The 26,888-nt window shown below is 41.1% G+C and overlaps 1 protein-coding gene across 1 annotated transcript in view; it reads left to right on the top strand.

The window, feature by feature from the left end:
- The window catches only part of PDXK (pyridoxal kinase), a 51,514-nt gene extending 26,537 nt beyond the window's left edge, over nucleotides 1-24,977 (top strand). Inside the window, exons 3-11 of the mRNA XM_082337799.1 lie at nucleotides 4,460-4,564; nucleotides 7,504-7,587; nucleotides 10,770-10,816; nucleotides 13,067-13,152; nucleotides 14,010-14,055; nucleotides 16,736-16,847; nucleotides 18,209-18,345; nucleotides 18,885-18,951; nucleotides 19,695-24,977. Of these exons, the coding sequence (XP_082193925.1) occupies nucleotides 4,460-4,564; nucleotides 7,504-7,587; nucleotides 10,770-10,816; nucleotides 13,067-13,152; nucleotides 14,010-14,055; nucleotides 16,736-16,847; nucleotides 18,209-18,345; nucleotides 18,885-18,951; nucleotides 19,695-19,807 (797 nt within the window). The 3' untranslated portion in view covers nucleotides 19,808-24,977. The remainder of the gene's footprint in view (nucleotides 1-4,459; nucleotides 4,565-7,503; nucleotides 7,588-10,769; nucleotides 10,817-13,066; nucleotides 13,153-14,009; nucleotides 14,056-16,735; nucleotides 16,848-18,208; nucleotides 18,346-18,884; nucleotides 18,952-19,694) is intronic.
- The last annotated feature ends 1,911 nt before the right edge of the window (nucleotides 24,978-26,888 follow it).

Genomic DNA, 26,888 nt, shown 5'->3' with positions numbered 1-26,888 from the left:
TTTGCATTTTTGCTTTTAATTCGTAGGTTAATGGTAGGCATATAACGTGCTTACTTTGCCATCCAAATCCTACCTTCGAAACTGCTCCAGATGAAATAGCCTGTTTTGTTTTGGTTTGGTTTTTTCTGCTCCTTTTTATTTTTAAGCAAAGCGCTTCTGGACTTCCACTTAGTGGGCATGTAGTGGGTGGTTGGGTTGGCTGGTAGGTCTAATATATGGGAAATTATAATTATGTCTCGCTGATGTCTTGTTGATGTGATTCTTCACAGTCTACCGCCCATATGCAGTCATTCACACCTGTGCAGTGCAGGACAAAAGATCTCCACTTGTGCCTAACACTGGTAGTATTTTACTCTTACACTGACCAGCTGTAAAAAATCAAATGGAGAATTTGGTACTGTATTTCTGGTTTTGGTGAAGGCCTTCTGGTAGCTGAAGATCAAGTCGTGTTTAGACCAGGTTGTCTGCCAGACTTTGCATGTGAATTTTGTGCCACAGCTGGGACCAGATTGCTTGCCCATCATGTGCCTTAAACACTAGATCTTTCTTCCTTTTTCCCATGTAAAATACTTGATTATTGAAGCCGCTCAGAATAGTTTTGCAGGGAGCACCACAGGAGGAACTCAAACCTCAGAACAGAACATGCCTTGCTATACTTAAATGGTAGCTTGTTTTTTGTTTTGGGTTGGTTTGTTTGTTTTTGTTTTTTTTTTTCCTTCTGTTATGCCTGGGATTTTTATTCTTTTCTTTTTTCCTTGGTTTTGAAAGCAATTAAGAGGCTTATAAATACATTCCAAAGGAGGTAAAAAATGTACCAGAGGAGGAGGGCAAGAAAGAAGAGTCATCTTGGGTGCAGTATTAGCTGCCTCTCTTGGTTATGGTTTTGTTTTTTTTTTCTTTTTCGTACAGATGAACCAAGACATTTCCTTGGAGACTAATGAATGCGTTTATCATTTTAGAGGGATAAGTGACAAGAGGCATCATATCTTACCTGTTTTTCATTCCCTTATCTGCTTAAAAGCAAATAGATAACATTTAATTGCAATAAAAGGCCATAACACAGATAAGCAGAAGGGGTATAAAGATGTTTAAATGTTTATGTTCATCTATGCATTTAAAATTATTACTAATCTGGGAGACTGATGTAGTCAGTCTGAGCCAAGTGTAGTTTGGAGAGCTGTTATCATGATTTGCAGTGTCTCTCTGCTCTCTCAGTCCAGCACTGAGGGGAATTATTTGGTGGTTTTGTAACCAGAACAAGGAAGGCTCAGATTTCTTCCTCTGTGGAAGATACAAGCCAAGATCTCACTTTAATATCCAAGATAAAAGAGTAGTAGTTTGATCCAGCTGCTATGCCTAACCAGCTCTGTAGTCTCCAAATGGGATGCAGTTGTTTGCCAAGTACAAACTTGAAACTCATTCTTTAGTTTTCTTGGCTGTGGTTCTTGTATAATGTGTGCAAATAGCCAGGTACTGTGAGACTTTGAACTTCTGTATTGCTGAGTACCACAGTGGAATATTACTGCAGAGCAGAAGTTACAGCAAGTGGACAGTTAGAAGATTTTAAATTTTCTCTTGCTGTTTTTCAGATACTCACATTTAGTGGTGTAGGCATAGGGATAACAGTTCTAGGAAGCTGGCTTTTAGGTCTTGCAAGGCATCTCTGCGCGTTCAAATGTTCTCATTGCTAGCCGAGGTCTTATGTCTAGCCGAGGAAGACGGCGATTCCTCGTTATCATCCTCAACTCCAGCCACTCATGCTTTTCCCCAAAGCCAATTGGACGTCACATGTTTAAGCTTGCTGTTGGCATTCTTTGCTAACTCACTTTGGGTTCAGGGCTGTGCAGTGTTTTTTTGATCACACAGTATCTATCTGGATATTTTGCCTTTCCCCTTTCAAGATAGTCCCTCTTCCTGGGGCCCGAGGTATCCATCCTTCGGTTAGTGAAACCCTTTTTGAACATGAGTAACTGGCTTTTTCTTCTGTCCCTCTATAGAAGCTGCTTTTTGGTTGTACATTCCGCCAGGAGAGTAGGATAAATGCAGGGTCATGGGATTTGCCCCTTGTTCATCATGTCACATGAAATTACCCTGGGGAAAGGGCTTAGGGTGGTTTCCATCTTGCTGCCAATTTTGATTTTGTTTGTTTCCTCTTACTTGAACATAATTCAGCTCCTAGTGAAATCAGAGTTCTCTGCAGATCCAGTGAAGGCATTGCCCTTTTTCTTCTGTCGGACTAGCTGGGGCTTCCCTCAGAGCTTCCCTCGGGCTTTTTTTTCCTCCAGCTATCGTGTGATTAGACTGTACGTTACATTACACGTGTTACCAGGTGGTAAAAAGATCCTCTAGATACCCTTGGAAGTCATTGCTACAGAGTTTGGACAATGTCCCTGCTCCACGTGGGTAACTTATCAATTCCTGAGCTAAGCTGGGCTGCTACCTAATATTTTGGTTCTGTATTTATTTCCCTCCCTCGGTGGAGAATCAGTGTGACACGGACCCTGTGCATTGACTGTTTAAGACAGCTTGACATAGGAAGATGAACTTTTAGTTAAGTACTGAATGTGCAGGGTCCCTCTGTAGGAATGGCTCCTGAGAGTATCTAGATTGTCTGGACGGTCTATCATAGTTATTTTTATGGCCATGTGTAAGACGAATGACTGCTCTTTTGCCAGCTGGCCTTGATTCTGGGTGAAAACTGCACTCAGTTTCATTGATGGGCACAATGGAATAAAAAGGACTGTGTTGTGTCCCTGTATGGACTGGCTTTGCAGTGCTAATGGAAGTAGAGATTCAGGGAAGAGGAGAGGGCAGATTATTTCTCTCTGAAGCTGCAGATGTTACAGAACAAACATCTCCATATGTGTTAAATAAGCCGAATACTTGACTTAGTTGTAGTCAAGGATTCCTCATATACTTGGGACTAGACATGTGCCTACGTGTTAGGCTTTGCTGTTTTGAGTATCACTGTGTTCTGCGATGGAACTACAGCCCTAACATATGGGAATCCCTCACTTTGTCCCGTTCTTCACAGAGACTTTTTGAAAAGCGTTTGCTAGGGAGAGAATTGTAGTGGCTGGTGTGAGTCAGTCCCCCAGCCAGCTGGCAGCGAGTTGTGTTTTAGAGGCTGGGCCTTTGTGAGCTGAGGAGAACAAAATGATCCATCTGCTCACCCTACTGTGGGTGTATTTGCATGCATGAGAAGGAAAACTGAAAAATGTGCTTATCCTAGGCTCTAGGCACCTTTTGGCAGTTACTCTAATAACACAGTTTAGAGTGATAATCAAAGCCAACAGTTTTTATCACAGAATTTTCTAACTCCAAGAGCAGAAGTTAAAACAAACAAAATGCCATTGTCTTCACACGGGGGTGGTGTGGAAGAAGATACCTCATTTAACATTTCACTTTTCCTAATTCCAGTTAATAAATAGATAAGCTTTTTAGCAAACTCTGAATTTATGGAGGTTGGAAGAGTTTGATTGTGGGTGCTTCATCTAATATCCCGGAGGAAGCCCCATTCTTATATACAAGGGAGAGATGGCTGCCATCTAGATGGGCAGGCTTTGATGGCAAGGTGCATTTACATTTTTCAGCTGATCTTTAGAGTCTGCTGAGGAAGATTTTTTGTTTTCCTTGAAATTGGCTGCCCTGAAGCTTGGTCCATTGTTTGCTGAAATCAGTTCAGCTTCTCCCAAGTAACTTTACCTTCCATCCACTTCTCAGCCAAGAATATTGGCTTGTAATTCTTAGAGATCATTCAAGGATAAGAGTGTATGGATATTATTTGTCCGTTTATAGTGTCTGCTACTCATTTGCCTCCTCTAGGATCTTCAGCATTAAAACAGTGCTATTTTTGGAAGAAAATCTGTCAGATGACATTGTATGTTTAAAGAGCATCCGTGACAATGTTCTGCTGTGGTCACTCTATTCATTACACGCAGGTCCCAGTAAATGCCGTATCGGATGGGTGCAGCAGTGCTGCATGCCTGTGTCCAGACAGATCCACAAGCCTGTTTAAGCTTGTCATCTAGCTGTCAATCATCTTCTTTTTTTTTAATGGTATAAAATAACAAAAATAGATAATACTAACACCCTCCTCCAGTGAAGTCTAAAACATACGTTTGTCCCCCTCCACACAGGAAAGGGATAGTTGTGTAAGCTCCATGGGAAAACTTGCAGGAGCTTGTGTGTGCTCTGCTCGATTTGCTGATAAATGGACAGTCTCAAACTCCAGTGTAGTCACTCTAGTTCCTTTGGGAAACAGAGGTGCTAAGAAGAAGATGAGCATGTTAACTGTTCTGCTGACAGCAGCTTTCATTTGGCAGCAGCGTTTTACAGAAGAGGAGGTGGAAATGCTTTCTGGTGCTAATATCTGATATGGTCCCTCCAAGTGTATAATCTGTGTGATCCTAAACAGAAAATCTAGCTCTTGAAAAATTATCTGACATTTACTTTGCAGGTTATGCCCACTGGAAGGGTCAGGTGTTAAATTCAGATGAACTTCATGAACTGTACGAAGGACTTAAGCTCAACAAGGTCAACCAGTATGATTATGTACTCACAGGTAAGAAGAGCTTGTTCCTTGGAGTTCCCATGAGATGTAAGCAAAAGTAAAGAAAGATAAACTATATCCCTCCTTTCTCCAAACCAAGCGATTACATTTTCCCTCCTTTGATTATTCCTCCTGCATATTACAGTCTCAACTGCTCGTGCTGTTTAGTGTGAAACAGCCAGCGTTCTCCAGCCTGAAGGTTATAATTGGGTAGGTAAATTGATGCTCTTGCATAGTTGACAGACTTGTACAGGCTTAATTAATGTTTGGGAGTGCCTCTACTGAAAAAAGGATGAGGAATGTCAGAGTATTATTTTTAAATTTATTATGAAGACATGAGTTTAACCCTTTCTCCTAAATTTGCAGTACTGGCACTCTGTAGTACTATAGCATGATTTATACACAGTTGTCTGTCCTTGTTTTTTCTACTTGATCTTTAAGGGATGGTGCTTTGGATACAGAGCAAAGTATAAGCAGGGTTGGATTTTGGTTTTGACTCTGTCATATCTCCTGATCTTTTGCCTTTGTTACTATGTAGGTCCTCTGAGTGGATACAGTTCTGCAAGACATAATGACTGCAGTGTTTTCCTTTGCTTGCCACTAGGTGCGAAGTATTTATAAATACAGGCAAAGGAACCTTTTGTAGAATGCTTTATAGAAAGGAGAGATTCTATGTGCAGTTTTTATTAAAAACTGCTTCTCATCCAATTCCTGCTTCTCAAATGTAGATTACTGATCAGGTTTTACCTCAGTAAGACCTATGCATCTGGTTTAGATTACAGTATCAATTTTTTATAGCAGTAAACAGTCACTTTTTAAAGGTAAACGGAAATATATCACCAGATTTGATTGATTTCATGGCTTCCACGTGTAGGAAAGTGCTTTATACACAACGAAAACTGGAGACTTGAAGATTATAACCCCAAAGCAGTCATTCTGGCTTGAAGGGTGTGGCATATCTGAAGAGTTATTGTCTGTTCTTTTTCAGGGAATATCTCCAAAGTAAAGGAGACTAAATAGAAAATAGACTGAGCTAGGGTTAAGAAATTAATTTCAGCATAAATGAGTTCTTTGTGATTGAGAAATAGACAAACATCCTTCCTTTCTTTGAAAGAACTCACACAGAGGACATTTCCAGGAAGAGCACTCTGTATTGTAAGAGTTTTCAGGAGATGTTAGTATGCAAGCTTTGTAAATAATGTTTGACCATTCTTTTAGCTGAAATGCTCCTTTTTTATTTGACTTTCAACTCTTGGAAGATACCCCAACTCCTTTCTTATCACTGTCTTGTACTGGCAAAATGGATGTAAGAGATTAAAAATAGTAGACGGAAGAATAGAAATCTTCAGCAAAAAGAAATTTTGGAGGGAAAAAAAAGAATATTAATATGCCTTTTAAAATAGGATTTGTGGGTAGATGGGTCAGTGTGTTGCTCATATTGCTGAAAAATCTCGTTTGGTGTGGGTATTTTCGGTATGGACAAAAAGAAGACATGGGTAGAAATGGCACTAATTTCTGAAGATCTAATAACGCTCTCGGTGTTTTAGCGTTCGGTTGTGCTGTGGCTGAACTTAAAATTCAGTTTTTTTCATTCAGGGCCAAAAGATTTTTTTTTTTTCTCTTCAAATGGGAACAGCCATTCACTATAGTGCACAACGGTACTTTGTACCTCCAACAACTTGGATATGATTATTCAAACACTGAAAGCAAATTAATTTGTCAGCAGATGGGATTTGACTGTAATTGTATATCTGATGACTGTAGATATCTTGGCTGAGATGGAGATGATTACCTTTAGGCTGATTATACAAAATAACACTTTGTTAACTTTTGTGACTGTTAGTTACTTGTAGATCTTCATATATTTGTTTCATTTACAGTAAAACACTCAAGACAAACTCCAATTCAGTGTAATTTTTTGGAAACACCTCTGTCAATAATGTTAATCATACTCTGTATTTTTTTTTTCAGCCAGTCTACCATCACAGGTCATTTTAAACAAAAGTCTTTGCTTGGCTTTTTTGTCTGATTATCAGCATTTCATAGACATAAGACAAAGCATTTTGGCCAAAGATCTTGGAAGCTTTTTCCATTTCTCTGCAACATCTAAGAATGGATCAATTTTGCGAGTAAAAAAAAAAAAAAAATTCTCCAAAATGTATTTTTAAATATTTTAGTAGAGTGGACATTTCTAAGCTGAAGGTTTGAAGAAACTACCTTGCTTAAAATAATACTATTAAATGAACTAAAATCAATGAAAATAAAATTATTAATTAATAAATGTATATAAAGCTAACATCTAAAATAAATATATAAATAAACATCTATAAAATAAAGAAATTAATGATTAAATAAGAATATTGTGATGCTAGCATTGTGATCAGGCCCTTGAGATATAATAAAACTTCTTTCTAGCTTATTTCACTGCTAAGCCTAGAAATAGGAATTTTATTGGTATATTGATCATTGCTCTAAAATATTCAAGATTAGTTCTCCATTGCAGTAATGTGTTGGAATGTATCATCACCAACATTAATAATAATAAAAAACCTGCTTTAAACCAGAATACGAGAAAAGCATATGAAATTTAAAATATTTCTCATTTACTACATAATGAATAGTACTGATTCGGACTGCTGTTTTGAAGAGAAGGAATGTGTTTTCCTTTCAGCCTGACCTTTTTCTATATATGTTAAAGCATTTTGAAGTTGTATGAGCCCTTCATATACAACATACTTAGTAAATGGAATTTTAGGGTTGTATTTGTAGTTGTGCAAGCACTGTCTGAATTTGTCTTCCACCTATTATTCCTGAATGAAATACTAAAATGCCTTTGTTCTAAAAATACATTGTTCCAAAGAATGAGAAGTATTCAGGATTCCTATCCAAAATCAAAAAAAAAAAAAAGCGTTCATGAAAATAGACTTCAAAAGTATTTTTTTTTCCGAAAGGGTATACAAGAGACACTTCGTTTCTTGAAATGGTGGTGGATATCGTCCAGGAGTTGAAGCAACAGAATTCTAACCTAGTATATGGTAAGGATGTGTATTACAGTCCTTTCTGCTTCATCATTATGTATGCCCATCATTTTCATGTTTTAGGATGAAACACCATTCTGATGCTACGCAGCATTTCACAACCACCTTGTGCTCTAATCTGGCTGGGACCAGCTGAGGCTTCAGTGAAGTTTTGTTTCAGCATTGCTTAAGTGTTGAGGGAGTTGGTTTTTTATCTTTCTGATTTTATGACTTTCATTATGTTTCTTGCATTATGCCGTCCAAAGGAGAATGTGCCTTGAGGACTGATTGTCTGTATCAAAGAAAGGCTTGTAAAATCCCAGCCAGCTGCTGCTGTTCATAGTTCAGAGGCATAGGTTGTAAGTACTGATAACTGAAGCCTCTCCTTGATTTCCAAGTCAGTCAAAAGCAGGATAGACTCTCCGGTATTGCCCTGCCATGGTTTCATGTTACATCCCAGAAAAAGTGTCCTACTGTGCCATATGAGCTTCATAACTTAGCTTAAACTCCAAGGCTTCTTTTAACTGTAGTGCCCTCTGCTAAGATTACCTAGGAGCACTCAAAGAGCAGCAGACTCTAGCGACTGCTGTCATTGACGTGTCATGTCAGGCTTAAACCTGTGAGAAAAGATTCTCCTCTTTCTTTCCTGACTCCCTGAGTGTTTCAGGACTTCTGAACATAACCGGCATAGGCTTGAATTGAGCAAAACGTTTAGAGTACCAGGGCAAAGTCAGTGGGGATTTAGTGGGGTAAAAAGCTGTGAATGATGGTTCAAGCCTGTCATCTTCAGTTTCAGTAAACTGTGTGGTCAGGAAACACCTAGAATGGTTTGTAGCATTTGCAAGGTGTAATACTGCAGAGTGTGATATCTGACTTAAAATTAACAAAGCACAGTTCTCATTTAGAAAAATGTAGCAGTTATCTGCATGAGCTCGGATTTTGTTGCTTTTTAGCCTTTATTAACACTGTTGCATTGACTAACTGCTTGACTAACCTGATCTCCTATGAGAAGGTGACCTGCTTAGTGGGTGAGGGAAAGGCTGTGGATGTTGTCTACCTGGACTTTAGTAAAGCCTTTGACAACATTTCCCACAGCATTCTCTTGGAGAAGCTGGCTGCTCATGGCTTGGATGGGCGTACTCTTTGCTGAATAAAAAACTGGCTGGATGGCTGGGCCCAAAGAGTTGCGCATGGAGTTATATACAGTTGGTGGCCGGTCAGAAGCGGTATTCCTCAGGGCTCGGTATTGGGGCTGGTTCTGTTTAGTATCTTTATCAATGATCTGGACAAGGGGATGAAGTGCACCCTCAGTTAAGTTTGCAGCCGACACCAAGTTGGCTGGGAGTGTTGATCTGCTGGAGGGTAGGAAGGCCCTACAGAGGGATCTGGACAGGCTGGATCGATGGGCCGAGGCCAAATGTATGAGATTCAACAAGGCCGAGTGCCGGGTCCTGCCCTTGGGTCACAACAACCCCATGCAACGCTACAGGCTTGGGGAGGAGTGGCTGGAGAGCTGCCTGGCAGAAAAGGACCTGGGGGTGTTGGTCGACAGCCAGCTGAGTATGAGCCAGCAGTGTGCCCAGGTGGCCAAGAAGGCCAATGGCATTGTGGCTTGCATCAGAAATAGTGTGGCCAGCAAGACCAGGGAGGTGATTGTCCCTATGTACTTGGCACTGGTGAGGCCGCACTGCGAATACTGTGTTCAGTTTTGGGCCCCTCACTACAAGAAGGACATCGAGGTGCTGGTGCGTGTCCAGAGGAGGGCAACGAAGCTGGTGAAGGGTCTAGAGCACAAGGCTTATGAGGAGCGGCTGAGGGAGCTGGGGTTGTTTAGCCTGGAGAAGAGGAGGCTGAGGGGAGACCTTATTGCTCTCTACAGCTACCTGAAAAGAGGTTGTAGCGAGATGGGGGTCGGTCTCTTCTCCCAAGTAGTAAATGGTAGGACAAGAGGACATGGCCTCAAGTTGTGCCAGAGAAGGTTTAGATTGGACATTAGGAAAAACTTCTTCACCGAAAGGGTGGTCAGGCGCTGGAACGGGCTGCCCAGGGAAGTGGTTGAGTGCCCATCCCTGGAGGTATTTAAAAGATGTGTAGATGTGGTGCTTAGGGACATGGTTTAGTGGTGGACTTGGCAGTGCTAGGTTAGCAGTTGGACTTGATGATCATGAAGGTCTTTTCCAACCTAAATGATTCTATGATTCTGTGATTGTCAGGTCCTCCAGAGCCTTGTACTAGTAAGTGAAAGCTTAAAACTCCAATTGGAGTATGAGCAGAAAGAAACATGTAGCTGTATAGTACAGGAAGGAAGTAGTCAGATGGTGAGAACACAGCTAAGCTAAGATCCTTTATTCTTAAATAAATAGATTATAATGTAAGGAAAATACTTTTAAAATGTAAAACAAATTACCCTATTTTTACTCATAGAAACTTCCTTAAATACTGATTGGACATGGATTTCATATCTTTGGATTTGTATTTCTTTTTTATCTTGCTAAAAGCTCTTTTAATACAATGAACAATGTTCCTTTTTAAAGTACAAGGCTAGGCTGGTTCCATCCTCACTTTGAAATGGAGGGCACTTGGATTATGTTGTAAATATTGTTGATGATTCAGAACCTGTGCCAAATGTGTGTTAATATTATTACAGCGAGTATGAGTTTATGTACTTTGGCATGAATTTTCTTCTTGTTTCACTATAACACATAATTTTTTTATGTGTACACACAGCAGTTTGGTGTGTATGTTCGGCATGTTTCTTTTTACACTAAAGTAAAAGTAGCACTCTTTTCACATCTATTAGTTTCTCCCACGTTTCTTCCTCACCATACTACTATTCCAGACTTCTGGGTTGCGGAGTGAAGGGGAGGGCTCTCTGCGTTTTCCATAACAAAAGCCCCTTTACTCCCAGCAGTCAGACCCTCTCATCCTCATCACCCTCAGACATAACATGGAAGCAGGTAGGAGAGGGTGACTACAGCCCTCTGACAGTTAAGACACATGGCCTACTCTTTCAAAATTGGCAGCCACCAGTTATAAATTTCAGGTTGAGCGTGCTCCAAGAGCTGTGGGAGTACCTAAGCTACCAGGTGCTCAGTGCTGTTACATAGCCACTGTTACCTAAATGATATTTTATGTTTTCCCTCCCACCAGGGTCTCTATAACTGTGCCTGATCTCTAAAGCAAAATTTATTCTGTTACAGTATGTGATCCAGTGATGGGTGACAAATGGAATGGAGAAGGCTCTATGGTTAGTACTTACCTGTTTGGATTCTCTGTATAGTGAATATCTGCTATATAACGATGTATAAAGATTTATTAATTTTTAAACGCCAAAACTAAGCTACTTTACCTAAGCATGGCTTTGGATCCCAGCATCTAGTAAGTTTGTACTTTAATTCCCTGTATTTGAATGAATGTAGTATCTGGGAAGAATGATGGCTGCATAGCCCTGGGATTATTTCTCACTCTCTGCTGAGACAACAGGTGGAATACAGACCCTGTCTGCAGGAAAATATCCCCCTGCTCCCCCTCCTTGTCTCACTGGAGTTCCCTCATCTTCTGTCAAGAGCTCTGTTTTGGCTGGTAGCCTGGCTGGCATTGTCCATGGTCGTGTGAACTGACATACCACTTGAACCTAAATGAAGATGACTTATTTCGCTTGAGATCCAACAGCTGCTAGGCAGTGACAGTGATCAGTGACAGAAAGGTTCTGTGTGCCAATACCAGACTGCATACTGGCAAAGAAACATGCCTTTTTGATCAAAACTGGCAAATAATTTCAGTAAAAATGCAATGTGGGAACACATCAGCAATAATGATATTTTATGTTTTCTTCGGCCTTAGCTAGTCATGCACTATGAATTCCTCTTTGTCCTTGTACCTTTGTACAGTTTACCTGCTCATAAAACATCACATGAAGTAGCACCTAGTAATAAATCTGCCATTGCTTTTGTGTTCTATTCTTTCATTTTACATCTATTGCAATATTTATTGTCCTTGGCTTTTTCTAACAAGGCAGAGATCTAGCAGCTGTAGAGTCACCTTGCAAAGTTTTAGCTCTTGGGAGAAGTCAACCATAGGCCTACCTATGTCTTTTGGGTGGAAGATAAGGTAGATGGAAGAAGAGGAGAATATTTAACAGGCAACCCACCAACTCATTCCTGCCATAAAAAGTAATAAAATCATTATTTAAAATGCCATGGTTTAGACGTGACCTAGTGTTGTATTTCCGTCTAAAGGCAGAGTCCCTGTGACGTCATTGCTTCACCATGGCTGCATGTGTGAGCTCAGTATCAGCATGAGGGGTGTTCTGGTAGCACCTAGTGGTCAACACGGTGGTGGGGTTGTATCTGTTGCTGATGCAATAGGAATGGGAGACAGTAACACATGGGCACACGTACACACGCACCCTGCCCTGCGTAGCTTATGAGACTAACAGAGAAGATAAAACATGGACAAAAGGGGGTATTAATCCTGATTTAGCAAATGGGGTTCTGCCAGAGAATATCAGCTACTAGTAAACAATGAACTTTTATTAAAGGTTTTGTTAAATTGAGTTACAGCAGGACTCAGGAAGGTGAGGTGAGCCCTGCACCCATCTAACCCAAACTCCTAGCTGAGCTCCAGTGTGTGCCAAAACAGCTGATGCTTTTCAGCTTTGAGTCTGAAGAGCATACAGGCTGGTGGGCTCCTGTTACATCTTAGCGTGTGGCACCTGCTTAGGCAACCAATCTCCCTTTGCTGATGGGCTGTATTTAGCTAACAAAGATGGGATAGAGATGGAAGAGACAGGTGGAAAGGGGAGCGTTGGCCCTCATTACTTGAAGAGCTGATTCCACAGGCAGCGAAGTATGCTAGCGTTTTGTTACACTTGGGTGCAACACAAGCAAACTATTTTTAATGTCCTTATCGGAACTGCTTTATAGATTAAGTTGTACCGAACAAATTACAAATCTGATTCCCGTTTTCACGTATTGATGTACAGCACACCCTAGAAATACTGCACTGAAAGAAGGAGGCAAAATAACACGTAGCATGGATGTTACTTGTTCCTAAGCCTCACAATGCAACACAGTCAGTGTGGGCACACACTGCCGCAGCAAAGGGCCTCTGTACTGTCGGTACAACAACAAAGCAGGTTCTTTTGGAGGTAAGGACATGAGAAAAGGTTGGGACACTATATTTCCTCATGCTGCTGTGTCACCTTGGTGAGAGGGAACCCGAAAGTTCTTCATCCAGGCACTGCTTCCTTTTAACGCTGCCAGCTTAGGTCTGTCTCCTTAGCGGTGCTTCCCATCGCCGCCGGTGAAAGAAGGGCTGTTGGTTGTGCTGTCACCAGCTGGAGGACGCACTGCCATGTTAGTTACTGCTGCATAACAGTACGCTGGGAGCTGTCAGGTTACTCGTGACAGCATCAATGGTAGTGGAGGGAAGGAGAGTTGCAGTCCCATGTCTCAGATGCTGCTGACAACATTTGATGCTGTTTCTTCTCCCCTAGTATGTGCCCAAGGATCTCCTCCCAGTCTACAGGGACAAAGTTGTTCCTGTTGCTGATATAATTACTCCTAACCAGTTTGAAGCTGAGTAAGTACTTATTTCCTTTTATAGCCAAATAAACTTGGGGATAAAAGCAGGGGAGACTGATACCCATGCTTTTATTTTCCAACCTAATCAATTCTATGGTTCTGTGATGTGTCTCAATACCGTGACACATGTATGTATGTGTCAGGTTTTGGTTTTTAGCTGCTACTTCCAAGTGTTGCTTTTCAGCAAACCTCCAACTGTTCCATATTGAAACCAATAAAAAGTCTGGGAGTTATGCGAGGAAAAGATTTCTCTTGTTTTCTCTGGTCTCTCATTTTCATGATTACTTCTTGTTGTCTCCAGAGGCCTGTATCTGGGGCAGGTTGAAAAAATACCTCTCTTCCCTTCCCCATCCTTCTCCATTCCTAGGAAAATTTTTGTTAAATGTCAGAATATTAAAACTGACATAGTTTGACTCAACCCCCCAAAATTAGATTCAGAAATACCACCATGGCAACATCTCATAGGAGTTAAGAATTTAATGCCTCCTGCCCGTCCTGTCTACATAGCTGTGATTCTTTGGTGGGGAGATTATCTGTCCTGATACATCACAGGCTGTCCTCCTAAGGGGAGGGAGCAGCTACATGGGGGATGGAGAGAAGACACTTGTGAGGGAATTTTATGATACAGGGATCTCTACAGGAGGCAGGTTAGGACTGGTGTGAGTCCGCTTCAGAAGCACTGTGTATCTGTGCACAGAACTTTCAGAGACAGCAGTCTGGTACAGCAGACCATGTAGCTACAAACCGTTCAGGCCTGTACGGTGCAGTCCAAGCTTTCCTCCTTTCAAAGAGTTAAACAACGCAGTCATTGCCTGGAGAACTTGTGCTCTTTTAAGATTTCTGTTTCATTCTCAGGTTACTCACGGGCAGGAAGATTCACACGGAAAAAGAAGCTTTAGAGGTAAGTAGGCAAGGGGTGGGATGTGTAAGATCTCTTTCTGTATTCCTGCCTGCAGTGCTGTAGTTTGCCATTTGCCTTTAACCTTGAATCACTTTGGCCTCTATCCTTTCTCTCCATTTATCATTAAAGCTTGCGCACTCCAGGTGCAAAACACTTTCTGTTCTAGTGCCAGACTTGTGAAGAAACTTCCCGAAAGAACTACAGATAAAGGCATTACAGCGGTAACGAGTAGATCTCTGTGAGCTTGTTTTGCTGCAGTGTAAGAAGGGTAGCAGCAGCACACGTGGGGAGTAACCCCACGCTCCCCTGGCTGGGGAGAAAAGCCCCGGGTGACCGTGGGCATTAGAAACCTGCGTGAGCCGCTCCCTCTGCTGTCCACATGCGAGTCGTGCAACAGCAATGCCCAGCGTTAGGGCACCCGCTCCTCATTCTCCCATACAGGCTGTTTGCGCGGAGGAGAGCTCACTAGCAAACTCTTACAAGGATTGATTGAACACGCTCTGAATCGCTTCCTGACAGTGTTTGCCGGTGCTCTGTTTCACTTAAATTGACTCAAAGGGAATGAGACTTGGATTGCAAAAGGATAGATTGCATAGGTGAGAAACCAGACTGGGAGTCAGGGCCTTCGGGTGCTTCCTGGTGAAAGACGGACAAATCCACAGCATTGATAGGTGCTGCCATCGCCATACAGAGATGATAGATGGTCTGCAGATACACTGCATTGAGGTGTAAGGATTTACCCTTTTACACAAACCGAAGAAAATAAAAAGCTGCAGGGCGTGGTGATGAAGGACAAAATAGGAATATGGTTTTATTGGTGTCCTGAGAAGGGCTGAGCTCTTTGTTTTGTTGACTGGTCAAGTGCTTTCATAGTGGTCTGATGTTATTTCTTCCAGTTTGGTTTTGAACTTCAAAGGAACACAGAATCTTTAAACAGCAGCTGCAGTGGCGCCCTGGGGTCTGTCAGCCCAAATGTTTGTTGGTTTTTTTTTTTTTTTTTTTTCCTTCCAGCAACGTCATGCAACATGGGTTGATTACCATCTCTTCTCGCCAGGAAGCAGCTCCAAAGATCTCAGCTCTTTTAATTTTTTTTTCCTCTCCCCAGTTTTACATTACCCCACTGTGCTGGGCGAGGGTGATGAACTGTGCTCCATGCCACTAGCTGCTCACTACAACTCAGTTCTTCTATTTTCATCCTCCCCAGTGGAACCACAGTCTTGAGAACAGCACTGTTGGCTGAGCAGCCATTAGTTTTAGGTTTGCATATTTCAGCTGCAAACACGAGTTGCATGTGCTAAGCAATTTAACAAGTTAGTTTTCTGACAGTCTGTCTGGTTCATGTGATAGCTCTTATTTGTGATGGGTTTTAAAAAAATCTCTTCTAAAGAGACGGAATTATACTTAGGAATGGAAACATTTTTAAAATAGTTGCTTGCAGGATATTATATTTTAGTCTTGTCTGTTTCCCCAGTTGCATGTCATATATAGGTCTATCCTTCTGACTAATAATCCATGCTGGAATTTGTCCCCTTTGGAAGTCATAGGAATTCTGGCATCGATTTCCATGGTGACAAGCTTTCATTCATTTCTTTAGCCAGACTAGTGATGACAGTATAGTCTTCTAATATAAAATTAAATATGATGTAATATTAATGTAGAAGGGGCTGAGTCCTACAACTAGAAATACTGGTGATTAGGTTCTTGGTGAACTGTGACTGAGAAATGAAATTGAGTTTAATGTTACTTCACAGGTTGATTATGTCAGCATATGCTGGTGGATTTACTACTTCTTTAAAACCCAACCGATGTCTGTGCAAAGAGGTCTGACAGTTGAAGAAACTTGGAGGCTTAGACAAGAAAGAAAAGCAATGGACAATTAAAAAATAGCAGAAATAAATCCTTATCATTCAGCTGCTCATGAGTCATAGCTAGCCTGAGAGGATTTTTAGTTAAGCTCTTCTGGGAAAATTAATATTTTATCTGTATTTTATGCCAAACTCATTATTGAAGTAATTCTTTCTTCTGTGAAATCAAAGTCACTTCTGTAGCAACCAATTGTGATGTCAGAAGTAGAGTATTAATGAATTTAAGTGAGGAACACACAGAGTGGAAATACCCCTGCAAAGGTACATAATTTACAGGTGTAATTTGGGGGTTGAAATGGAATGAGAAAAGAAAATTGAGACAGACTTGTGCCTCTGATTTAGCTCTTTAACTCTTCATTTTTGCTAACTCTTAAAATAGTAGCTAAATAAGACTTCATGACCTGGAGTTACTGGCTTTCTAGCAAGTGCTTCAAGATGCCAGCTCAGTTGTGTGGGTCTCTATATTTGTTCTCTTATTCTTTTGATAATATGTTCTGAAAACATGATGCAGACAAAAATTCTGATCACAGCTGAAACGGAGTATTCTTTTCAGAGGAGCATCCAAAGATAATACAAACAGAGATGCTTGTATATTTTAACAAGTATGTACGTTTAAATGCGGATGTTTTCATTCCCCTGTTTCAAATTAATTCCCCTAATTCAAGTGAATTCTTTGAGTAGAAACTGTTTTTTCCTCTTTACAAAACATGACAAAAAGTGAGGTGCTTGTCAGAAATGCTCAGTACTATGAATGATGCAAGGTTTAATCAACACACATTGCAGTCACTGATTCCTGCCTTTTTGCACATGGCAAGGTAATGGATATGCTCCATGCCATGGGACCAGAGACTGTGGTGATCACAAGCTCAGACCTACAGGCGCCTCTAGGAAACGACTACCTAATTGCTCTGGGAAGCCACAGAAAAAGTAAGTCATGAACTCCTTCATTGAACTGTGCTTTCTTTTAACCTGTTCTGTGCTTTCAGTTACTTTTCTAAGAAGTAGTTTCATCAGACCCGTCTGTAGTACATGGAAGGAGCTTAGATCCCTAAGTGAATTTTTTCTCCTACAGTAATATCAGAGAGTGGTAAGAATGGGGCTGCTCCGTGAGGGGAGACAAGCTGGGAGCGGAGCATGATCATAGCAGAGGCAGAGCACTGCCCTCACCAGCAGGGCACAGGCCCACAGGTGATGGCGGACAGGTCCCATTGGCAGTCCTGTGATCACTGGAGAAAGGTGAGACAAGCCAGGTCCAAGATTAATCTGGAAAAATCCAATCAGTAAGTCAGGACAGCAGGGCTGTACACAGGTGCACCTACAACATAGCTCAGGCAAGGACGCTTGTACCTGGGATGAGCTTCCGTGCAGCTCCTGGGCAGGTGGGCAGAGGGTGCATGGGTGGAGGATGTCCTAGGTGGGGTTGATCAGGGCTGTTAAAGCCTCTAGTAGTGGTCCTGACAAGTAGTAGTAGTATAAAACAGGAACTTTGAATATTTTGAATGCTTTTATGAAAAGTTATACTGTCCTGTTAGCAGATTGTTCCTCCCCTGGGAGGTTGTAAAATGTCCTTCTGCTTCTTCTCTATATCCCCTTCTATACCGTCACCAAGATTCACTGTATGTTTGGACTGTCGCAGGATGCTTTTACCTGAGAAGGGCATAGCTATGTGGGATGGTATATGATCTTATTTTCTTGTTCACCTAAGGGATCTAAATGTGGGCATCACATTCTGGACTGCTGAGAGATTGAAAAAGTCTTGATATTTGAAACAGATTCCACTAAGAATCAGTCAGTGGGTCTTAGCACTCGGTACATGCTAGGTCTGGAATAAGTCTGGTTATTCCACTGGTGTATGGCACATGGATCAGCTATTCTCTGTTGATGTCTACAGCTGCTCTTGTGCCTCCATACAACCCAGAGAGACTCTAGGTTAGGGTTTGGGATGCCCCATCTAGGATTCAGCAGTCTCCATAAATAGGTGGTTTCCTGAGCAAGCTGCTGCTGCTGTCTGAATGAAAATAGGTAGCTCTCAATCCTTCATGAAAGTGAAGGTACTCCCTCTTAAGTGAAGTATGTACAGTATATAAGTTGCAAATGCTATCCCCACTTGGCAAAGTTTTGAAAGGTTGCACCTTTTAAAAGAGCTGGTACAAAGTTTACAATACTCCTTAGCATCTTTACGTTCCAAACAACAAAGGAATTCAAATCTGGTGATCACTTTTAAATTATAGTAAATGCTATTGTATTAATTGCTGGGTCTGTTACTTAACTGTTTATTTGTGTTGTAGCTAAAGCAGATGGTACGAAGATAACACAAAGAATTCGAGTGGAGTCTCCTAAAGTGGATGCTGTCTTTGTTGGAACAGGAGACTTGTTCGCTGCTATGCTTTTGGCATGGACACATAAGCATCCAAACAATTTGAAGGTGTGGGAGAAGTTATTCGTCTCTTTGCAAGTTCAGACTATGTTTCTTTTTTTTTTCCCATTACTTTTAATCTATGACATTATTTTAAAACTCTCTTCTGTTTTCTGAGCAGAATTTCCATTTTGCCAAAGCATTTTAGCTTGTACAACTTTGGATGGTCACATTCAGTTACATGGATTTTGTGATTTTGCCAAATAAGATGTTCGAGAGAGAGAGAGAGAGGCTGCATACATGTTTGTAATTACACTTTTTACCCTCACTTCATAATAAGCACTGAAAATAATTTATCAGATCTATTTTTATGTTTCTTTCCCCTAAGCACCTAGAGTCCTTGATATGGGTGTATGGTTTCTAATACCTGTTTTGGGAGAATTAAGAGAGTATAAATTTTTTTTTCCCAAACTCTACATTATATAGGTATCATTCTGTTTGAGTCTTGTCAGTCATGTTTGTCTTTTAATAGCAGTGTTTTTGAAATAATAATATTAAACTAGGCAGCTGAAATTTTACTAAAACCTGAATGTATTATGTTAATGCAGGTGGCATGTGAAAAGACTGTGTCAGCCATGCAACATGTTCTGCAAAGGACCATTAAGAGTGCAAAAGGTAACTCATTCAAACCTTGTTCCCTTGTTCTGTCTGGATTTGCATCAGAAGAAACATTCTAAGAGCTTTCTGGGTTTCCTGACTAAAGGCAGCCCTCGGTGCAGAAGCAGCCAGGGAATTTACAGAATGAGAGCTTGGTAGTCTTGTCAGTGCATGTTCCTTACTGTGTCCTCCAAGCCTATTTTTGACAACACCCGACTGAAGATGTCACTGTTCGGCTTGTAGTGGGACTACAGTCATGCTGACTGCGCTTGACTGCATTGCAAAACCCTAGCAGAAGAACTTGAAGAAATGCTGAGTTTGACGTGCCAGAGAGCTGCTGTTTTAAGTGTAGCTCGCTCACTTTCCCTTTGAGTGCGTGTGTTTAGTATTGAGAAGGGTTTATCAACTAACAAACCGTCTGTTTGCTGTGTTGGCCATGTGAGGAGCGATTTTTTTTCAGCTTCTCTTCCCTTGGAGTTCCCATGTCTTTCAGTTCCTAAGGAGATCCAGATGGGATCTGTGGGTTCTCGGAGCATGCCTGTGTCACTTTCACACAGCAGAGCCATGTGTGTTTCCTGGAGAGAGGTGCAGAACAGGGATGATAGGAAATCGCAGTGCTGACTTGGATCTTCCACCTTGGAAGCCTTTAGCAGGGGGTAGTAAAGGGAGGAGGGTAGAAAAAATAGGGGGGTAACAGAACAATGTATCTTGTTTCTTGTTATACTGCTGTTTTTAATGACATTCTGATGTCATCTTTTTAGCACAAGCCGGAGAAGGAAACAAACCAAACTCAGCCCAGCTGGAACTGAGAATGGTCCAAAGCAGAAAGGACATAGAAAACCCAGAGATCATAGTGAAAGCCACCGTGTTATAAAGGCTGTATGTCTCCAATAACGCACAATGTATTGATGTCCTCATTTCTTTCCTGTAAATTGTAATATTTGCCTTAGATCTGTGACAGAAACCTGACTTTCATGAAATAGTGCCCAGCATAGGCAGATATCCACTCTCAAACATATGTGCTGGCCTTGCTCAGTTTTAAAAACAAAACAGTTAGTGTGCATTGAAGCATATTACCAGGTATCAAAATGGCTGTCAAATTCACTTAGTCTGTGTAATTACCCAGGGCAAGAGAGTACAATGTTCCTGCCTTGCCAAAAACTTTAGATGTGAATTTGCTAATGGAATGCTTGACTGACTGGAAAATATATTTCAAGATGGCATCTAGTGCCAATGAAGCTGGCTCCATGCTCCCTTTTCCTGGAGATGTCTGGTTACCCACTCGGGTATTCAGCATCTCAGCTGCTATGAAACTAAGCAGGGTTAAAACTACACACAAAGTTCTGGTTGTGTGTAGGAGTACTTTTAAGATGTTTGGCATTTAAGTACTCTGAAGCGACCTTGAGGTGTCGTTCATGTTACTGATAACTGCTCCTGTTTCTTGTCTGTGAACAGCTGTACAGTTTCAGTTTTTGCAGGTACTGGCTGCTTATTTCTAATGTCTGTGGGTGCCCACATGATTTTCTTCCAAAAGCTGCTCCAGAAACATCTTCATTAATAAGATAATATCTTTATTCAGTAGCACTGGTTAGAAGTTTGTAGTTCTACCTCTGAGGCCAGGTTTGATTCTTTCTTTAGTTTTTAGCTAAGGACAAACATTCTGTAAGGACAGAAGAGAAAGCAGATCTTATCCTGAAAGCTGGCTACCCTAGTTTCTTCTTCATGCGTGGATGTATTTACAAACTACATAGGGCACTTCCACTTAACAATAGTAAGCACTACTGGCAGGCTTACCAACGAAGCAATATTTTTAGTTTAGTAAGGTTTAGTAAGTTACATATGTTTACCAAATGCAGTGAAACATATCAAATTAACGTGTTCATAATGTAAGTTTCTGCAGCCTACAATGATTAGAGATTACAGAAATGCGTTATTATTAATGCATCTTTATTTCAAAATTATGCTTCATAAGGCTTCAAAATGGGATTCTTAATAATTTCAGCATCCTATACATCACAGCCCCATATTATACCAGTAGGGCAGATATACCGACAGGTGCTGACAGCTTATACTTCCATATGATTTCTGTATGGGACTGAAGTTCTTGCTTCTCCCAACATGAGGTCTAGTGTGTTGTTAAATCCAAATTCAGTTGATGAGCTTTATTTGTCTCAGATGGCATAGGGAGATTAAAATTGTATTTCTACTTGCAGTGACATGAAGCAAATTTGCATTTGAGGAAGGGGCTGAGTTTTTCTTGATCACCCGAGTATGCTCAGGAAACTCACTCTTGGGTATCTCCCAGATACCGTTCCTGCATCTTCCTCATCGCACTTGCCTAACTGATAGTGTCACTTGCATAGCTTGGGAGTCCCCAGAAGAGCTACTTTGGAGATTGCTGTGGCGACTGAAGTCTTCACTTATCCCACCATTTTTGTGGATTTTCTGCCATTGTAAAAGTTAATTGGTTTCACCTAGTAGAAGAGTATTTTATCCTTAAAGTGACTTTTTAGCTGAATAGATTTTTTTTTTTTCGTAGAGTAAGATTTCATAATTAATACATTTCTGAAATCCCTCATTTTCAGTATCGCTGAAGCAAATTAAGAGATGAACAGGTTTTGCAGTAACTGTAAGAGGCAAACTTCATGCTTTCACTCTCAACAACTAATAATAATATTATTTCCTCTCATGCATTTGGCATTAAAAATGAAAAAAAAAAAAAAACAAACCTCAGATGACTTGAGAATTTTAAGGAGGGGGGAAAAAAAACACAAATTACCTACAAAACGTGACTCTACTGCCACAGTTTTTAGTAACCACTGCCATGAAATAACTTTCTAGCAATAAATAATTTTGGTGATATGAACAGTTGCTAAAATTAGCAGTCAGTAACAGAGACAAGCTCATGGTTGATATCCAACATGTAAAAAGATATGAACTATCTTAACAGTGTGTGTAAATATCTGATGGGAAGCACTGAAGAAGAAGGAGCCAGGCTCTTCTCAGTGGTGCCCAGCAAAGGGGTAACAGGCAATGGGCACAAATTGAAATACAGGAAATTCCATTTAAACATTAAAAAAATATAATTCACTGTGAGGGTGATCAAACGTTGGCACAGGTTGCCCAGAGAGGTTGTGGAGTCTCCATCCTTGGAGATATTCAAAACCTGACTGAACATGGCCCTGAGCAACTCGCTATACTTGACCCTGCTTGCACAGTGGGGCTGGACTAGATGATCTCCAGAGGTCCCTTCCAACCTCAACCATTCTGTGATTCTGTGAAGTACAATGAATTGCCTTTATTTGCAGTGCTGTATTTTTAAATTGATGCAAATATTTTTTTTCTTCCCGAGACAAACTTCCAGATAGGCTAGGAAATAGCTCAGTATTAATAATTTGCCCCCTTTTTAGATCAGCTGCTTTTTGCTTGGGCAGTTGTGCCAGTAATGCAATTGCCTTTTTTGAGATAGTTGCTTTCAGCAAAGGTAGTTAAATACTGTATCTGACGATGCATTTCAACAGTTGAACACAAAAGGATTTTAACTGTTTCTAGAACTGATTAAAGAAGTGTTGCATGCCATATTCCAAACATAACTATAAGTTTATTTATCTTTTGCAATTATACTATTTCACGTGGAAGTGTATAATCGCTACCATCCTCTTGGGAGGAAGAGGTCAACATACTGAACTCCCCTGCCTGTACATATCATGGTCGACTTTGTGGCATTATGCTTGACACCCTCACCCAGCTGTATCCAGTTTTGCAGCTCCTATGGGTCACATATAAAAATCTTCAGATGGCCAAGCTTTGAGACCTCTACTGTGGCCCTCAGATTGCCAAGAATTAGGTGTATCCCAGGAGCGGTTCACATGCAGTAAATGACATTTAATTTCTGCGGTCCCATGGCTCCAGCACAGATCTTAGCTGGCTCTGGAAGTGGCCCCGGCACACTGTCTCCTATAGCCAGGGCTGTGGATTGCCCGGCACCCCCTGCACCAGCATGAGCTTCATTGCCAGTGCCGGAACACGGCCTGGCTCGGGAGCGGCATGGGGCCTAATTGCGAGCCATATGGTGGCCATCCCTGCACTAGTGCAGTGCAAAATTGAAGTTCTTCAGTTCTTCACATCAGGGGATCAACAGGAGAGAGAAGCTCAAAATTGGCCTTTTAATTTTTATTTAAGCAGCAATAAGTATGCACAGTCAAAATTTGCTGTCAAAGAAACCCTACCTGTTGTAAACATGTACGACAGAAAAGCCCTTCTAGTAAGCGTGAGACAGCACAATTTGTTTTGCCACTAAAAAAATGGGCTTTCACAAGGGAATTGAGAGTAAGGCAAGGGCTGTTTTTTTCTGAAATAAAGCAGCTTGGAATTTAGGAAACTTAAAGCTACCTTGCAAACAAGATTTTTTTCTGTAAACCATAATGAACTGTGATCTTGCCGTAAAAGAGTAAGTGATATGTTTGTTGGAGCAGCTTATACCTGTCAGGTGTGATCTTTACCCACTGCTTCAAAGAATGGATCCGTTCAGTAATTCACCCCTTCCTTAGAATCTGTGACATGCCCATGTTAAAAAAAAAAAAAAAAAAGTATAATGATACTAATGTGCTCGATTTGCAGAAGTTCATATTGCGCAGTAGCTGCATTCTATAGCAATGGGCTGCTAGCTTCTGCTTAAGTCCCTGGGAGTTGCTCATGTGATATCTGTTTTAAACTCGCACTGACCTGATCTACATTAGGTCAGGTTTATGTCTTCAGTGAATAATTGGGCCTAACATCTCTTGCCAGGAACAAACATCAGAAATTATCTGTAAATATGTTCTGTAGCTAATGTTTTGTAGTCACAACAGGCTAACAGGTATTTTTAAATGTCAAGGTATACATACTTAATACTTGGATGCATTTTCATTTGTTCAGAATTATACAGTGCTTTTTCATAATGCTTGCAGAACAAAATTCAAAGACTCGGCACAGTCCTGTCCAATCTTTTGTTCCCTCCTCTCCTCCTGCATATAATACCTGCATCTATTTCTGTGTTCCTACTGTCTTTCTGGTGCAGCTGGAAAGTGTCTCAGTATTAGACAGCTGTCGACTATTTATTGAAGGGTTTGGAGAAGACTTATCAGGGTTGTCTGATCCACTTGCAGATCCTTAGGTAAAGAAAAATGGTTAGCCTAAACTAGTTTAGGTCCCAACTGATTACAGAAGCACTTTAGCCCAGAGAGTGGAGTCAATAACTAATGGATAATCTTCCGTCACCGTCCTAACAGCATGAAAGGTGTCTGTAACCCACCAGTCCAGCATTCACCAGTTCGGGACTGCTAACTTCACTGCCATGTGTACGTGTGAAGTTAGCAGCGAAGGATGCTTCTAATGCTGAAGTACACGTACACATGGGAGCGGTGGATGCTTTGTGTTCGTGTCCGGTCGACTTCCCCACTATTCTTTCTTTTTGCTTACTGGAAGTAATTTATGTTGGATCCCCTTTTTTCTGGAATGAACTTTGCAGTGTATGTGGTCAGCCATTTTGATTACTGCAAGGGCACTCATTTGCGGAGCCATCGTGCAGGAGAGACCAAAAGTTGTTTACAAGCGATCTTTTCTGTTCTGGGCCCGGATTAGTCTCTACATGCTTAAAATTCCCATGTACCTCTTTGGGAGATGTGCGTAAAGACATTGTGCTAAAATCAATGCTATTCACACTCGACATAAACATTTAAGAAATCTGCAGTATGAATTGTTAACATTAATGTTTGTTTGCTGATTTTTATCATAATCGGGAGAAGTCTATAATCAATGTGTTATACAAAAGAATCGGAGGACGAAGGTTTCCAGCTACTCATACTGCCTTTTTGAGTATCTTAACTGTGTCTTGATTGGATTGTGTTAATTTGTTGTCTGAGACTGTTATGGTGATTGTATTGATTTATTTTATTTTAAAATATATGGCAAGGAAGATTGTAATAAAAGCATCTACATTTAATATACTGTGGACACACAAATTGTTAGATCCTATTTTTGAATGTTAGTCATTTCAGAGTTAAACAGAACAAGAACAGTTTGATAGTCTCGCTGAATAAAGTGGATGTAATTACAGGTTTCCTTAGTTATATGCTAGTATAGAGAAAGGGTAGTTAATGGAAGACCGCATGTTGTGTGCTGTAATCATCTCATTGTAAGATAGTAGGTATGTGGAAGTGAGTAACATCCTTGTTGTCCTAGGTTTTGGGGTTTTTTTTGAAAGAAGTTTCATGGGAAGACAACTACTGGCATACTGCACCACCGCTCTTGTATGCCTCTTACTTGTATGTGTACGATCTCTCGGTGTTGTGCTTTTCATTCCTGCGTACAAGGTGAGAAGAGGGGCTTGGAATAAGAACCACAACTCATTTTGAGGTCTGTTTCTTGCGCAGCATTTAGCTGCACTCCACAGAGTCATTTTTATCTTACTGCGTGGGTTAGAGCGTACAAGACCATAGAGTAGGAAACAATTGTTCCTGCATGTCAGAACGAGTGCTTCTGTCAGCACTCTGCAGCGTCTCTTTTGCAAGAGGAAGAGAGGAGGTATCCAGTTTAACGAGAGCACCGGTTGATGGAGAGGGTGCTACGTCATTATGCTTATGCCCGCTGGAGAAGTTTGGCTTATATTTATACTAAAGAAAAGCACCTCTCCTGAGTAAAGGTCCTTGCCCATTTAAAGAGCACTTTCAGAAGCTGAGACGTATGTGTTAGAAATTTTGGTCACCCTGAAACCAAAATATTTCTTCATAAATGGAAACACAATCCCTTCCTTTACATCCCATTGCAGCCTTACTGACTCATTGACGAGTCATTGAACTCCTCTTAGAACCACAGGAGGAGATTATTCAGAGAGCTGTTCTTCATGAAAGACATTTGCTTCTGGTAAGTGAGAGCCTACTGCTGAACAGTTTTGTAGCTTTCTAAAACATGTCCATTAAAGACACATACCAGCCATGGAAACTAAGCTTTGAGATGTTCAGTCACAGCCCCCAAAATAGCTCTTCCCTTTTAAATAAATGAGTAAAAGAGTGAGTTTATACATGCATGCAGGAGCAGATTTAAGGTAAATCCATGAGGTTCAATCAGAAGCTGGAAGAGTGTGCCCTAATCAGCCGGCGAAGGGTGTTGAATGCAGAATGCAATGGAGCTGCTATTGTCAGCACGCTTTTTCGGGAGAGTCCAAGCTAGTTCTCACATTTTCCAGGAGAGAAGGATGCAGTTTGGCTTTCAACAGCCTAGGAAAGCTCCCATCTGCTTCACCGGGAAACCAGTGCCAGGTGACAGCCCCAGCGCCACCAGCCACCAGTTTGGTGCTTTTACTGCTCCGGCAGCAATGGACGTCGAGGCAAATGGGATGCTCCCAAGTAAGCACGCATCCCTGACTTAGTGCCTCCACAGCGCAAATAATAGTAATAAATCCACAATTTGCAGAGCAGTGAATAAGGCAGCACATTATTCAGAGAGAGAAAACCAGCAATATGAGAAGGCTGCGCCGTATGTTACCACTGAAATCACATGTACTCCTTACCTATTGCCCTTGTGGTTGCATCGCTATTTAGAAAAATCCGTGTGTAGAAGAGTGTAATATATGTACTCTGTGTGCGTGTGTGTGTATGTTGAAGCTTTGTTTGCAATGTGGTGGGGGTGGGAAACAGAATTTGGGGGCTGGCTGTGTAGGCCTTCAGGATGTGAGCAGAAGGTCTTAAAGAATTATATTTTTGTAGATTGTGCTGAAGCTTTGGGTCCCAGCCACACGTAGTCTTTTCTTCCAGAAAAGTAAAATGGTTTGGAAAAAGAGTCAAGTGGCTGTAATGCAGTAGGGATAGTACAACCCCACCAGCCCTGGACAAACTGAATAACTTCATAAAAGATGCCTTTTGAAGTAATATTTTTTTAGTGCTGAATTGTTAAACAAAGAAATATTTATGAGCCAA

This window comes from Platalea leucorodia (genome assembly GCF_965183815.1).
Source record: "Platalea leucorodia genome assembly, chromosome: 2".
Classification (NCBI taxonomy): Eukaryota; Metazoa; Chordata; class Aves; order Pelecaniformes; family Threskiornithidae; genus Platalea; species Platalea leucorodia.
This window is presented reverse-complemented; position numbering and strand designations above follow the sequence as displayed.